Raw genomic sequence first — 16,752 nt, 5'->3', positions numbered from 1 at the left:
CCCCTCTTTATAGGAGGGGGTGTGGCTGTTATTCGCAATCGGATGTGATTGGGCAAATCTTGGGTTAAATAGATTACCTTAGATGGCACGAAAATTCAGATTAGCTGGCAATTGATTGAGATTGCAAGGATTCAGGTTTGACAGCTGTTGTAGCGGAGAATGCGGGATTTGATCCCGAATATGGAGGATTTGGTGACCCCTTTTTTATGCAGACGCTTCGATTGAGAGATCGGCTTGACTTTCGGTGGAGTTGGGGTCGGTCTCAGCTTCTGACTAGGTCTTTCTTGGCCTCGAGGTCAACCAAGCTTTGCTTAGCCGAGATCATGCTTACCGAGATCACGCTCGCCGAGACCATGCTCGCCGAGACCATGCTTACCGAGATCACGTTCGCCGAGACTATGCCCGCCGAGACTAGGCTTGCCGGGACTAGGCTTACTGTCGAATTTGGGTGCTTTAACCATATGCGTTGGTTGATCCACTTTTTCCCCCATCATCTACCTCCCGACTTTCGAGTTCGAGCCGTTTTCGAGCTCGGGCGAAGGAAGTAGCCAATTCTGTCATGTTAATGAGATTAGGCGGTTTCAAATTATTTTGTCATTTCGAAAGAAGGAAAAGAGGCACTTTTGGGTGTTTTTAATGAAGGCACCAGGCAGCAGTTTTTTTCGAGACGATTTTGAGCTGTGGCTTCATAATGGGACTCCAGTGCTCGAAAAGACGGCTGCCACTATTCCGTTTTTAAAGCGGCGATTCAGGTTGATATGCTGGGCTGATTTTCGAGGCTGATACGTGGTGTAATCTAGGCGAGAGGCGCGGCTTGCTCTCGTTGATCTGATCCGTTGAAAGAGTCTATATAAAGCCCTAACCAGCCTTAAGAACCTTCATTTGGCCGCCATAGTCTTCATCTTCTCCTTTCTTCGTTCCACTTTGCCCTGATTGTTGTTTAGTCTTCCCTGAAGGTGCTTAGGGATGTTTTCTGGCAATTTTTCTTTATTTTTGGCCGTCAATACTTTGGGTGAGAACCACGGTAGGTTTTCTACTCACGCTTGCTCGGAGGCCTACTTTTTCTTCTCTCTCTATTTCTTCATCCTTCTTCCTTTTCTCTTTTTCTCTTCTTTTTTCTTTTTTTTAACTTCGTGAGCGGGACAATGTCGGGTGGTGCTTCATCTTCTGCTGGGGCTCTTTGTCGTGGGAAGGAGGTCGAGCCAGAGGTGGGCCATGGCCCAAGCGGAGTCGGGTCAAACCTGACTGAGGAAGAATTAGGCATGATTCGAGCTCGGTTTTTCTTTCCGCGCGAGTTCACTCTCGAGTTCGCGAGGCCGGAGGACCGGGTTATGAGACCCCCCAAGGTCGGATCGGAGTGTACATGGAAACACTTCGGGCCGTTCTGAGATTCCCTCTGCACGGGTTCGTGAACGAGCTCCTGGCGATGTATTGTCTCGTCCTAGCGTAGCTCGCTCCGAACTCGTGGAGGATAATTATTGGTTTCCTATCTCTTTGTCTTGCTCACACAATACCGACCTCAGTAAATGTCTTCTGTGGGTCTTATATGCTGAAATCTAGCCCCGCAGATGGAGGATGGCTATACTTTGCCCTTCGGGGAGGTAAGCCGTTCTTTCGAGGTGCTCCTTCCTCCATTTGTGGGTGGAAGGAGAAGTTTTTCTTTCTCTCCTCCGAGCATTCGTGAGGGTTCAACCCATCGTGGGGCCTGCCACTACTCAAGGCCAATAACAAGCCCCCTAAACTCATCGTGAACGAGAAGGAAATTCTTGATGCTCTTCGCAATCTTAAAGCGGATATTCTTCCGACTGACCTCTTAAGCGAGGAGACTTTGATGAACGTTGGCCTAAGCTCGGCGCATCCTGGGGGTAAGGGCGGTTGTACTGCTCCTTTCTTTATTCCGTCGTCCTTCGTTTCATTTCTTCTTTCTTATTCTTTTTCTTCCCTCCTTTCTTTTTTGGGTTGGTCTGAGACTTTACTTGAGTTTCCTTTTCCTTTTCAGAGATCGCAGGGATGGTGTTCAGCAACGACGCCCTCCTCACCAGGTACAACAAAAGAGTAGCCGAAGCTGGCGGAGCTCGTCCCTTACCTAGGAAGAGACCTAGGCCGGCCTCGACTTCGACCCCTGCGGAGGCTGAGGATCTTGAGGCTAGGACGTCCGACCTCGTTCAGAAGAACAACAAAAAGAAGGTCGGGGAGCCAAGATCGGAAGAAGCTCCCCCCGCCAAGCGCGCAGCTTCTATTGAGGCCACAAAGGAGTCAGCGGCCCGTGCTTGCCCGACCTCGGGCCCTCAAAAAGTCTGCAGGGTCGTCCGTCTGCGGCGCTCGGGCCCTGAGCCGGGCAGCGGTCTCGGGGTTCCGAGTTCTTCGTGTGCTCCCCTGCCAGGCTCTTCAAGACTCAACCCCCCGAGCTCTTCAGGGGTTGAGGATCGTTCTGAGAAGAGGCCCTACTCCCCCAAGTGGCTAGTTTTTGAGGACGACTCAGCCCTCCATAATAGCGAAGTTGCTCGGGAGGTCGTCCGCTGTGCACTACTTCCAGCTGACCGAGCTGAGCTCGAAGCCGGCGAGGTCAGCAATTTTGTTGACCAGGCTTATTGTTCCGCTGTTCGAGTAAGTTTTTCTCATGCTTTCATATTCTTCTAAGTTCTCAATCTCGGCTAACTTTTATTTTTCTTCGTTACAGCACCTCCACAAAATTGACATGTTAGCTTCCGCGACGGCTGACTATCAAAGCCTGGCCTGCGAGCTCAGACTGGGTGTCATTTGTTAGAGCGGAAAAGTGACTACATCCCGACCAGAGGTATTGTCCACTTTGGGGGAGCAGACACGTGCTTAACACTATGCGCGGTTCGTACACGGCAATTTCTCCCTCACGGCTTTGTCCTTCTTAAAAGGGTCCTCTGGAAGGAAATGGGGTGGCCCCTCCTTATAAGGTACAATCCTTTCCACTACACTTTCGATGTGGGACTAAAGTCCCGGGTCCCCCGTCCACCCTCCAACACTAGCCTTCAGCGGGAAGGATTCGTGCGGAAAAGTTTCGGCAGGGCTCTTCCTCTAGCGCCATCTGTTAGAGCGGGAAAGTGACTGCGTTCTGACCAGAGGTATTGTCCGCTTTGGGGGAGCACGCACGTGCTTAACACTATGCGGGGTTCGTACACGATAATTTCTCCCTTGCGGCTTTGTCCTTCTCAAAAGGGCCCCTCTGGAAGGAAAGGGGTGGTCCCCCCTATAAGGCACAATCCTTTCCGCTACTCTTCCAATGTGGGACTAAAGTCCCGGGTCCCCCATCCGCCCCCCAACAGGAAAAGTTTTTGAAGTTTCAGGGTTGGTTATAATGCATAGCTATATAACTAACTTGTGGTTATAGTTTTTTTTTTTATAAATAACTTGCTTATTTTCATTGACAACTTAGTTTTACTACTAGTCAAAAGTTTAAGTTTTCTTATAGTGTGGCTAATGTATGTTTTGGGGGAGTTTCTCAACTCACATGGATCCTGAGCATTTGCAAAATTGTTTGTAATCCTGTATACTCATCCTTGCATAGCTATGAAGATGTCAAGCATAATATTAAACTACTGTTGTGCTTGACAATAAGTAGATGACTTAATTGTGATTTCACTAGTAGGAATGGGAGTAAATTCAAAATTCAACAATGGGGAAGCAATAGATCTAGAAAGTGCAACAAAGTGAGTAAGCCTAAAGACAATAAAGTGAGTTGAAGTAATGCTTAAAATATCATGGTTAAATCTTTCTTTTGGTTTATAATTACAAAAAGATCTTTTATGATTGAACTAATATATGGCAAAAGAACACCAACTAAAACTTTTTAGCTAGAAGTTATTTAAATATGTTCGTGGCCTACGTTTAATAGATGACTTCATCTAACACTCAAACATTAGTTGGTATGGCAATTAGCTGTGGGTCCATCAAAAGAAATTCTTAGATACTAGAACGATCAGACACTTAGACATACATTTGCACAAACACAAATAACCAAAATCATGTAACATAGATCATAGCAGGGAACGTCGAATCAATCCAAACCAGTGGTATATATCGAACCTAATCGATGCTGACTTGGGGCAGTTTGATTGTGCATGTCGATTTGGCCTGTAAATTCCCCCCCTCCGACGACTTCTCTTAATGACCGATCATGCCTTTGCTTCGCCGCTCTCTCTTCTTTTGACGTCAGTTGTCACTAATGAGGTAAGTCCCCTCCTCTCTCTCTGCCCGCAATAGGTTTTCTTGATCATGTCGTAGTCTCGAAGTCCCGATTGTTCCTTCAAGCCACTCTCTCTCTCTCGATATCGATCGCCACTGTTGAGGTAAGCCCCCCTTCTCTCTCTTTCTCCCTCTCCAATAGCGATCATCGACCCCCTTTTCTCTCTCTCTCCCCCTCCCTCTCTCTCTCTTCCTCCCTCCCTCTTCTTCTCCCTCTCCCCCTCTCTATAGGCCCTCTCTCTCTCTCGCCTTCTCCCTCTACTACCCTGTTCCCTCTCCCTTTTCCTAGTTCGGTACGTGTCGCATAAAATTTAGGAAAAATAAAGAAAATATAAGAAAAATATAAAGCATGTGTGTAGGCCTACCTCAATTAGATGCATGCAATGTTTTAAAAATTATTCAATCAGAACCAAATTCTTATCATCATCATTTTTCCAAAATTACTTTACTATTTCCAACAAATGATAGCCATTGCTGGGTACTTTAGTTGTGCTGGGTTCCTAGATACAGTTTTTTTCCTGCTCTTTCTTCGTATGCTACTAATTCTTCTTTATAATATAACACTGTTGCAACCCTAAACATAAATATTCTTGTCAAATTTTTGAAGGGTAAGAAGAGAACTGGCTATGAGAACTCGCTTTGTGTTACTTTTCCATATGTCCTTTTGTTTGAGTTATTCTTTAGCCATCTCCTATGAAAGATATTTATGTCTGCAATGTCTTTAACAATTACTTAATGTAAGCTTTCTCGTTCTAGTGCAATACTGACTCAAAGATATAATATTATTATTTATGGATGTAGCAGATTAATTTCCTCTTTAGGTTTTGGCCTTAATATGCATCACTTGATTTACTTTTTACAAGTGCTTTATCATGAATTAACAATACATTTAGGCTCTTTCATATGCGAGAGAGGCCTTCCGCTTGCGCAAAAAGCTTTTGCAGAGAAAATTCATATATTCTGTTGAGAAGCAGTCTGCAAAATCAATTGGTTCAGCACGAGTAACTCAATCTGGGCATGACCATATTTGCCTTGAGGCAATGGGATCAGTTATTACTGAAGTTTGGCCAGATATTTTCAAATCAGGCAACTCAGGAGATTTTATTCTGACACCATGGAGCATTCTTGGATGCTACCTTGAGAGCATTTTGCAGGTCTTTATTCTTTTTTTTTAATTCAAAATGGATAATTGCACTTTCATTCACTGCTTCACATTGGTAACTCTTTTTAGTAATTGATAATTCTGTACTCAGGTTGGAATAATCCATGAATCAATGGGTAATGGGACAGAAGCCGAAAATCTTTTCCAGAGGGGAAAAGGGATATCCTCTTTGCAAGGTTTACCCATTCTTGAGATTGCTTTTACATCATTACTAGGTACTCCTTTTATAGTATATTACCTTTTCTTTCTGGCAGTAAGTTATCTATATTTCTTCTTTTTGTTAATATGACTTAAATACTAGTAATATCTTATTCCCAGGGTTTTATTTCAGGTCAATTATACCGTAGGAAACAACTCTGGGATTTAGCAGAAACAGAGTTCAATAATGCCAGGACACTTCTTGCAAAAAATGACATGATTATTTCCTGCAAGCACTGCAAGTTAGCCTTTGAAGTTACAATTGATATGCAGATTGGAGATTTATTTAGAAACCTCTTTGATAAAGGTTTGAAGATAGAATCAACAAAGAGCTTATCAGATGCTCTTGACTTGTATAGATCGGCTCTAAAGAAACTGAATCGTGCTGAATCATGCAGTTATCCTACAGAAGATGCAAAGCATGGAGATGTGAATGCTGATAAAGTGCGGTTTCTGGCGAAGAAAGTGAGATCACCTGTCTGCAGTATCCGTGCTTCATTAAATCACATTTCTGGCATCCCTCATGCTGGACAGATGCCATCAGAGGATGACAGACTGTCTCTTCTGAATGCTGTAGGTAAAAAGTCACTTTTAAACATGAAACTGAGGAAAAGATGTAAAAATTCATCAAAATTTATTGCAAAGGAACAAAATTTGAATGCTGAACTTAAACCAAGAAGAACTCGTTCTACTAACCGAGATGCAAATATGGAAACTGAAGTGGAAAGCAAGTATGACAGATCTGACAGTTGTGAGTTTTGTCCTGATACCGAGAGTCTTGGCAAAGTTGAAAAGAAACAGGATGAAACTTCTTCATCTGACTTTGGGTGCAGTGAACAATGCATATGCAACAAATTAACTTGTTCGAGATGCCTTGTAACCAACGTGATGCAAACTGGATCCATGAAAAATATTATCCATCTGAAGAGGGAATGTCACCGTAGGCGTTTTGTATTGGTGCTGCTCTTAAAGATAGGTATAAACTGTTGGAAGCAAATCTTTTAAGTATAAGACCACAATGTTCAAATATGTCTTTTTCCTTTTTAATGTTGCCTCATATCTGACAATTTATCAACATACTATAAATAAATTTGTTTATCACCTCTGGATTTTTTTTTCCAGCAAGATGTTTAGGGGCTCATGATGGGAAACATGCAGAACATGAAGTACATGATGCATTATTGCAATATATATCTGTATTGTTCAGTATAAAACCATTCTGTCAGAGTTGTCATGGAATTCCTGACTGCCGCTTGATTGAGCTTGTTGTCGATGAGAATTCAGGTTATGCTTTTTCTATTGAACGTGCAGCACTTTTATACAACATGAGCTGGCTTTTACTAAAGGACTGCCTCACAGAGCATCCCAGGTGATATACATTTGGTTCAAATTATACTAATACTGCAACATGTATCATGTTTACTTCAATTGTACTATAGCAATATGCCTAACCTTTCATAACTTTATTTTGTATTTTTTGGCCTTTACCAGGACCATGTGTTGCAGTCTTTCCAAAATGCAGATGTCGAATATTGTTTCATGGTTGTTGAGAGCCTTCATACTCTGTCGTCAGCTCCCCTTACTTTCTCAAAAGGTCTTACTCTTTTTATATGCTTTATTTCTCATGAAAATGCATGTCTCACCAATTGTTAATATGTATGAACATTTTCCGCCAATCACATATTTGACATTTGGCATTCAACTTTGAGCATTTTTCTTTTATCTTTTTTTGGGTCAGCTATCAACTATGTAGCTGGTGGTGGCTCTAAATTAGTTTCCATGTCTGCAATGCAGGTCTCCAGGCTCCTTTCTTCTATATTCTTACTTTCCACATTAGATGGCTCCATTACATTACCTTTGCATTCTGAAAAATCTCTCTCTCTAAATCATTGGGCTGCATATTTTCATCAAGCTTCCATTGGTACTTATATGCATTGTCAATACCTTTCTTGTGTTAGAGATGTGGCCTGCAACAACAATAAGACTTCAGAGGTTCGTTCATGTGTTCGCTTTAGCATGTATACTTCTAGGGCCCTATTAACTTGGGTTTTATGAAATTGAAGAAAACTTAGTATATAACTTTGCTTTCTTTCTTTATTTCAGCTGTTTTTATAATGATTATGCATTAGCTATCATTGGTTTTTTGTAAATAATTAATGACTTGTAAATTTGCAGATAAACAATCTTTTTTATTTAATCTTATTCTAGACCTCATACCATGTATTAAATTATACTAGAGTTTTGCATGTGAGGTACACATGACCTTCAAATATGGTCTAGAAAAATTAATGATGACAGCTCAGAGATGTTTGGAATAGTAATTGATATGAAAATAAATTCAAAGAAGGCTTACAGTTCAACCAATACAAATTGGCTGTGGACCCAATTATGGGGGTTCTCTACTTGAGTTTAATCTCATGTGGCCTCAACAGTAGAGTTACTTAATGGAAAAAATAAAGAACTTGAAGAGCAGTTAAGTTGAGGGGGTGAGTGACACTCCCTAGTGCACATGCCTAGAGAAAAGATAGGTGGATGGGTGGAGCTTTTAGGGAAAGACAGAACAGAGATGAGCAAAGTTGCTCGCTCTCTTGGAGAAATAAGAAAATAGGAGTAGAGGTGGAGCTAGTCTGAGGGGTGAAGTCAAGCCCTCAAGTATTCAAAAACAATCTAGTAAACATAGAGGGGCTTTTTTTTCAAAAATGATCTGTTTTTGTTTTCTAGTATCAGATCATTTTTATAGCTGTTGCAAGAATGATGTAGTTTTTATATTTTTGATACCTTTTCTACCAACCATAGTAATACATCTAGTCATATGTTTAAGTGAGATCGAATGCATATATCTTTTGTGTGGATGCACATATTTTTGATACTAAATGCATATATATATATATATATATATATATATATATATATATTGGGTCACAGTGTACATTCACGGTCTAGAGCCATTCGAGGGTCAAAGGAGGCCAAAACCCCAACAAACATGAACCTAATCTAATATCTGGGATTTGGCTCAAGAAAAGGGATCCAATAACTTATCTACTAGGGTTTGGGTTCTAATTTTAATCCTAAAAGACATTTACCTGGTCGGATTGGGTTTTGGATTGGCATATCAAAAAAATCTAAAAAACGACCCAATTTTAGAAATGCATGCATGCATGCATGCATCCATGTATGTGTGCATATATACTATATTCATAGGTGCATGCATGTATACATATAAGGTTTTAAGTTTTGGCTAAAAACGCTCTATTTTGGCCAAAATGGATTGGTTTCAGTTGACATTGAACTGAAGCTGATATAGTTTTTGTGTTTTGTTTGTTTTCAATAGTTTTAGCTAGTTTCCGTTACTGAATTTATATTTTTCTTAAGAAGTAAAAAGGTTTCAAATTTTCAATGATTTTCTTTTGATTCTTCTCTTTTTTTTCTTGCTTAGATGTTTTTTCCTCTTTCTTCAAAAATAAATGAAATATCAAAATGAAGTAATGAGAGGTTATTAAAATGAAATAGAATAAAATATACTATGGATTCCTTTCCGGCTTAGATGGGTCATTAATTTTATATTTGTGTGGTATTGAATAGGTATTTGTAATTATTTCTGTACTCTTGTGTTCTTGTTACTTTTTGCTTGATGTTTGGTATTTGCACTTTTTGGTTTAGTACATAGTTGTTGTCTACTTAATGAGTTAAGCTTTGATATAGTTCACTTTCAACCTGAAACTATCCATCTATAGATTATGATCTTAGAACTAGTATGGGAGGAAGCTCAACTGATTTGTTTAGCTTCATTTTATAGTTAATGTAAACTAATTTCCCGAATTAGTTGTGTTAGGCGATTCCTCACTTTTGAGCAAAAAAGGATGAAGATGCCCTAGTTTCTCTCGCACCCGTGCAGTCCGTAAGTGAACTTGGATTGCCATTCTCCATAGGATGGTGTCGAGCCGCCATATCAGTGTCATCACTTGATTGTGAGCAAAATTTAAGCCTACAAATTATATGATAGAATTGAAAAATGCATAAATTCAATTCAATAGAAACTTTGTGCCCTAAACTGTATCGAGCCACCATATCAGCGTCATCACAAGATTGTGAGCAAAATTTAAGCCGACAAATTATATGATAGAATTGAAAAATGCATAAATTCAATTCAATGAAACTTAGTGCCCTAAACTATATCAATCTTTGTTTTGTCTCTTGGCTACTGCCTCACTCTTTATAAAGCTACCATAACCTCCTTAAATTCCTTCAGTTGAATTTCTTTGACATTAGAGAAGTTAAAGTAACATAATGGATTTAAGACAAGTTAAATCTTGGGAAATTATATGAAAATTCACAGAAGATAGCACTTTCACCAAAAGGGTCTATTCCAAAGGAGCATTTTTTTTTGCATTCACCATCCAACCAAGCAGACAATTTTGCCCTCAACAAGATGGAGGATGAGATAAGGATCATTTTGCCGAGATAAGTGTAGTGTTCAAAAGTGGGGCCACAAAGTTATCCAACATGTTGCAGAAATGAGGGTATTAACAACTACCCTAGTGAATAAAAATAAGAAAGACCTATGTTAACAAGTACACTACACCTAGCTAGGAACCAATGCAAGGACACAATGCATGTCCAAGCTTTTAGGAAAATAAGAAAAAAATTGCTAGCTCTTTTTGTCTCTTTCGATTTTATCAATATCCCCCCCTCCTTGCCTCCTCTCATCCATGTTACTTCCTTCTCTAGCATCGCCCAATACTTCAATGGACATCCTCATGCTCTCCTTCCCCAATTCTTTGACGGGTGCTTGCAGCAGATCCTTTAGGTTGAAATTGTACACCAACCATTCTTAACAAATACCAACTGGAGGAATCCTCTCCCCTTTCGCTACCCTTCCTAGCACCTATCTCCTCAAATGACGCCATCCCCATCTTTGCTAGCCTTCCTTCTTCCTTTGATCTCTGTCGATGCCATTAGCTAACTTTGTCCTCCACCTCTCCATCACCGACTATTTATACTCCCTCTTCCTTTAGAAAGGCACCACAGCTTATTTCTTCATCATCCTCCTCAACCTCTACTGTCCCTCGGACCTGCCAATTACATTGTCATTGACACTTGGGGCGACAAGTAGGGGTGCAAATAGGTCGGGTCGGGTCGGCTCTTGAGTGACCCCGACCCAATCTGGTTTTTTGTTCGGGTCCTAATTTTGGACCCAGACCCAACCCAATAAAAGATCGCGTTGGTTCGGGTCAAGGCTACAATTTTTGACCCAACAAGTCATTCGGTTCGGGTCGGGTCGGGTCTATGTATAACCCGGACCCAATCCAAAAAATTCGGGTCCGGTTCGGGTCTGGGTCGGGTCGGGTCGGGCATGGTATGAACTATAAATATATTTCGTGTCCTGTTGGGGCAAGTAAAAATTAGATAAGCCCTCCCAAGAAAAAGCTTGGCAACCCTATGTTCAACCATCTCCGTGCATTAGCTTGGACTAATCTTCTGGTTCCAAGAGTAGCGTACAAAACTTATTTTCTTATGGGCCAAAGCATGTTTTGAAGGTTATGTTGTGCTGTGATTGGGGCTTGGTAGTGAGCCCATTAACAACGCCATCGTCCATGCTTCACTTATTAAATCTCCATCAGACTTTATTTGCTTTCAAGCTCTGAACAAAGGGACTTCCTTAAATTCTTGGCAGCTTTTGCTTTTGATAAAAAGCGGCGGCAGCTCTCACCATTCAATTAGAGCACCCATCCCTTTTCTATAAAATCACGCCATCTGTTGGTTCAAGAAACGCATAGGGAAGGTGCCCTGTTCTCGCCAGGAGAGATGACAGAGACAGTGGTAAAGAGGGAAGCAGCGAGAGGATATATTGCTAATTAGCTACGATGCAAAGTAACGGCCAATGGCTATTTGGGTCCTATGGCGGTGCGAAGGTAAGTTACCGTATGGGCCATCTGCCAACTCTGGCCTTTCTGGGCAAAATAGAGAGGGGGTCTGGTCTGGGCCGGAGCTCTAGGCCAGGCCTTAAGCACCCAGTTTTGGGCTTCCAGCTGACTTGTTTGGTTTGTACCCCTGCGGCCCGTGGGCCCAAATAATTTTATAGATTTGGGTCAGATCAGGTCGGAGCGGGTCGTAGGATTGAAAATTCAAAATTATCCAAATTTCAAATAGGTCGGATCGGATCGAGTCAGGTCTGAATTCAGTAAATCCAGACCCAACCCGAAAAATAAAATGGATCCAATTTTAGGACTCGACCCGGCCCCACGGGTCCTCCAAAATGGGCCGGGTCGGGTCTAAGCAGGTTGGGTCATGTCACGGGTCAAACCGGCCCACTTGCAGCCTTAGTGACGAGGCCTTCATGAAAGCCTTGAAATTTTGTAAGCCCAACCTCATCTAGTCCTAGTCTTGCAAGCCTAAAAAGCATGGTACGCCATATCGTACTGAACCGGGGATATGGGGTATACCGTATTATATTGGTTTGGTACTAGCATACGGTACGGAGGGCGTACTAACACTCATATGCCGAACCGGCTCTGTACAGTACCGTATCAACACAGTGATGGCACCAGTATAGGGCCTGGTATCGAGATGGCTTGCCTTGCTAAAAAATACACCAAGATCCCACATTTTGATGAGATCCATCAGAACCCTGATGCCAAGTACCTCCATAATTGTGCCAACTACCAACAAGACCATCCACAGCATCAAGTTCAAGAATTGCCCTATGTTGGCGAATAGAAATTTAATCTTGGTTATTGGCATGTTGTATAACATTAGTTCAAAGTCCATCTATGTCTCCCAAGTTCGGCATGATCTACGATTATGTGCAGAAGAACATCGACTTAGTGGGGGTCACCATCGTGCTTGTGCGCTATAATCTTATCGTCAATACCCAGCTAACCACTTTGATTACAAGATCCATGAGGGTAGTGCATCGCTTTACAAGTCACCACCATGCTTCATTATCTGTATGTGTGGTTTGGTGTTCGAGGATTTGCTGGAGCATGGTGGGTTGGTGGAGATCAAGAAGAAGAATGCAAAGGATGGTGGATGGAGACTGTGTAGTTGATTTTTTTTCTTAGTTTGGAACAAGCATCACCAATATATATTAGGAGAGGTTGCTGATGTTAATGAGATTAACATTACAGGATTCTCGATACTCAGTTTTCACTACATATGGAACAATTTATGCAGGACTACTTTTAAATATTGTTTATACGGACGAAATGAAACACACTCCACCTTATGCTTCATCTCCCATAGAGGCAAAATCGTTCATCGACCCCATGATGGATGAAAACTAAAATGGCCATCCAAAGTAGACTGTTTCCATGGAAGTGGCATCTTCAAGAACTTTTTATGTAATTTACTGTAAATCTTTATTACCTCTTTGTTAGTAGTCAATGTCTTATCTTCATTACATTCTAGCCTATTTATCATATTCTTGACAATCAAGAGTGCTTGGTTGGTAGGGAGGGAGGTCATTACTTGTATTTGTAAGCTTGATCTAGGTAGTAAGCCATGTTAGAAGGCAATTACCATAAATATGAAAACTAACTGAAAATTATGTTTGAACGGTTATTGGAAAATCTTTTAAATTCTTAGAAACTAAAAACTAGAAAGAACAATGGACATGCTTGGACTAAATTTCTCCACAATTCAAAGACATGGCGAAAGCCGCATGGTCAGAGTATGATTACCCCACAAGTGTGGAAGGCATCTAACAATAGATTCAATAAGGCAGTGGAATAAAATTAGAGCAACTAATTTGCAAATTAATAATTAACAAGTCCATAAACATAAAAAAAATTCAAAGTTCACAAGAATCTAACTTCAGCTACTTTCCAGATGTTTAATTAAAAAAAGAAAACCTATAAAATGCCTCCAACAATTACAATAAGAAAACAAATACTAGTTCTAGACTATACTAAGAGTTCTACTCTTGTATCTAGTCACACTCCCATAATGGTATCTCGTCAACAACTAGTTCTATGGATTTGTAAAGAAGAGACCAAATAATGAACTTAACAACCCAAACTAGATTACTCAAGTAATAAATTAATGATATTTTCATGCTAATACTCAGCATATAAGCACAATCATTATATTTTAATTAGACAATTTTTATATTCAAGAATATCTAAATTTGTTCAAGCATTCATTTTTCATATTCATAAAATAATTTAAAATATCATATTTCAAGTACATAGCCATTTAGACTATAACCATATTTATGCACTATGGCTGGTCTAGAGGATCGCACTTGTGTACCTTGTGAAATGGGCTAGAATACCGTACTTATACCTATGGAACGGGCCAAAATACTGCACTTATACCCTATAGAGATAATAAGTTCCAGATTAGTCAAGGTACTAATATATAAACCCCATTTGCAAGACCCAAAACTTAGTTAGACTGAGAGTCTTCAAAGCTATTCATAAAACATTTATATATCAAATTCTAAACAATTAAGCACATTCAAAAAAGATTTATGAACAAAATAAGCAAGATATTTGAAAATAGACATAAAAGGAATACTTTTATTTTACAATTTTATTTTCCATTCAAAGCACAATTACATAAAATTCATAATTTGAGTATTCGTCAAGTTCTAATCAAATATTTATTCAAAGGAAAATAAATAGAAAGCTTAAGAAAAGTTGAATCATTACTTACAAGCATATTCAATAAACAAATCCAATTAATCTTGAAAAATTTCTCCAGAAACTAATGTTCCAAAAGTTATATTTTTATCATAATATAGCCATGATAAATTTTAAAATAAAAATTATAGGTCTTTGATAAACTATGATCTAGACAAAACCTAATCATTACCTGATACAAGCATGATCCGGAGCCTACATAAAATTGACCAACTGAAAAATCAATTCTGCATATTATTTATTCAAAATAATATATCATAAGATATACTAAGCATAGTCTGCCATCTAGGTACCGGATCTCGTTCTGGTGCCACACTAGCACAGTATTGATACGATCTGGTAAGAAATTTTTTTGGCGTACCGACACTCGGTACGCTATCTGTACCGGGTATCGAATTGGTATGGTACGGTGCTTCCCATATCGTCTGGTTCAGGCCGGTGTGGTATACCTTGATGCTAAGTAAATTTTAACTACCTTATTCTGTTCTGAATTTTCAGATCAACATTTAATAGAAATAAGTTTCCTAAATATGTTATGCAGAATATAAGTAAATAATTTATATATATACACATATACAGGAAGTTTAATAATCTGAATTTTAGATGTAATTTATTTTTTAAAACTAATTACATAATTTTCAGTTTACATAAATTATTTAGATTTTGATATAGCAATATAAATATGGAAACTGATGCATGGATATCCAGAAAATTATTTTGCAGAAATTGAATTCCTAGAATATAATATAGAGAAATTTAATTACCAGAAATTAGATTATTTTTATTTGTTACCCAGAAATTAATTTAAAGAATTTATTAATTTCACAGAAATTAAATTACAGAATTTATAATATATATGAATCTAATATGCAAAATTTGGTCATTAAAATACGATATTCAGAAAATTGAATTGCGGAAATTAAAAGCAGATTTTGTTTTGCTGAAAATAAATATTGCAGAATTCATTTCATAGAAGTTAATTTCTTGAGCTAACTTATAACAACTTGTAACAACGAATATACCCGCAGAGCGCGACTGGTTAGGGGATTTAAATAGACCCGTGGGGTGGGTTTGGGGTGTGCCGTCTCCTCTAAAGTGTGTACAGCAAGGGGGCTGGTATGTGGTTCCCCATCATGGGGCAGGGGCAAGCAATATCATGCCTGCCCTGTTGCCACCCCTAGATAAAACAAGGTTAGGTTCTAAATGATCAGAACATATATGGTGTGTCCTCGCACTTGCGTCCGATCTTTAGATCCTTTTTAGCTCACTTCCTGTATCTGAATATTTGGAGATGACAGCAACCCAACCCCTAGATTAAACTGACAGCCACACTGAGCCACATAATAATGGTTGTGACCACCATGATTTGAAGCTTGCATGAACACTACAAACTCTAGCCCTTAGTCTTCTAAAAACTTCCAATTGAACCCATAAAAGCACAAAGTAATCCCAAACGATCTGTAGGATTCTTTACAACTCCTTAAGAACTCTAAAGAAAACTATACCTCTAGAAAGAGTGCAACAATAAGCCTAAACCTACTCTAACCCTAGATTGCATTGGATTTCTCCATTGTGCAAATCTCATCCTCCAGATATTGATGGTGACTAATTCTTGTAATCAAATGATTGGATGGTTGATGTAATGCCTCTTTCTTTTCAACAATGAAACACTTAATTAACCACCAGATGAAGCAGATTGAAGGATTCTTCAAATGAAGATGAACAGAACTTTGAAAGTTGGGCTTCAATCAACATTACAGGATAAGCAGGGCTTGTTCCATATTGATTTGATCTGATTATTGATGCATCGCTATAAGTTTGCTAATGGTTGAATTCTCTATCAAGTTAATTGATGAATGCTGGTTAGTGGATCCTTGTTTATCTTGTTCATGGTCTCTCTATGAGAAGAAGGGTCTTTATCTTCTTTAACTTGACCAGCTTTTTGTTCATCCTCTTTCTCCTTCCTATGTGAAGATATCATAATCTCATCACAAGCAATCAACTCATCAATCTTTCTTATCATCCACCCCACAAAGTGTGGATATTGATCAACATTTTATTGGCATGATTCCTCAGTGTCAACACCACTGCTGATGTTGTCAAATGCCTTGTTTGCAATCATTTTGTCCCCACATGTCTAGGTTTTGCTTCTCTAATACCAAATTGTTGCAGACGACAAAGGGTGATCAACCTCCAAAATATTATATCTGAATTTCTCAGGTTTTATGCGGAAAATCTGCATATGGTTAAGTCTATGATTTAGGGGTTTTCCATGTCCTGGAAATGTAATTCTGTAAACCTTAGTTGAAGGGAAAGCTGCACAAAACAAAATGATGGGGAATGTAAGATCATGATAACATGCCAAAGTGAATGATGATGGTTAAGGGTAATGAAGCAGTAAGAAAGTAAGGGACACAAGAAAGTTATAGAGAATAGTTAAAGAGATATAAAAGGCGGATAGGTAGCCTGACTTGCATGTGGATGCAGCAATAACTTGCATAATGGGATGCTCATTGACAATCTTGGAATCCA

At 39.5% G+C, this 16,752-nt stretch overlaps 1 protein-coding gene across 4 annotated transcripts in view; it reads left to right on the top strand.

Annotated features, from left to right (window-relative positions):
- The window catches only part of ESP (separase), a 41,301-nt gene that overhangs the window by 12,422 nt on the left and 12,127 nt on the right, over positions 1 to 16,752 (top strand). For 3 of the 4 annotated variants that reach the window (XM_088701260.2, XM_088701261.2, XM_088701259.2), the window contains exons 15-20: positions 5,112 to 5,372; positions 5,472 to 5,595; positions 5,712 to 6,554; positions 6,701 to 6,947; positions 7,070 to 7,172; positions 7,373 to 7,570. In XM_088701260.2, coding sequence (XP_088557386.2) covers positions 5,112 to 5,372; positions 5,472 to 5,595; positions 5,712 to 6,554; positions 6,701 to 6,947; positions 7,070 to 7,172; positions 7,373 to 7,570 — 1,776 coding nt within the window. The remainder of the gene's footprint in view (positions 1 to 5,111; positions 5,373 to 5,471; positions 5,596 to 5,711; positions 6,555 to 6,700; positions 6,948 to 7,069; positions 7,173 to 7,372; positions 7,571 to 16,752) is intronic. The other variant, XM_088701262.2, reaches the window with a different exon arrangement.

Source organism: Phoenix dactylifera, chromosome 7 (assembly GCF_051530095.1).
Source record: "Phoenix dactylifera cultivar Ajwa chromosome 7, Ajwa_hap1_PhDact_Kaust_v1.1, whole genome shotgun sequence".
NCBI lineage: Eukaryota > Viridiplantae > Streptophyta > Magnoliopsida > Arecales > Arecaceae > Phoenix > Phoenix dactylifera.
Note: the sequence above shows the minus strand (reverse complement) of the source record. Positions and strands in the feature narration are given on the sequence as shown.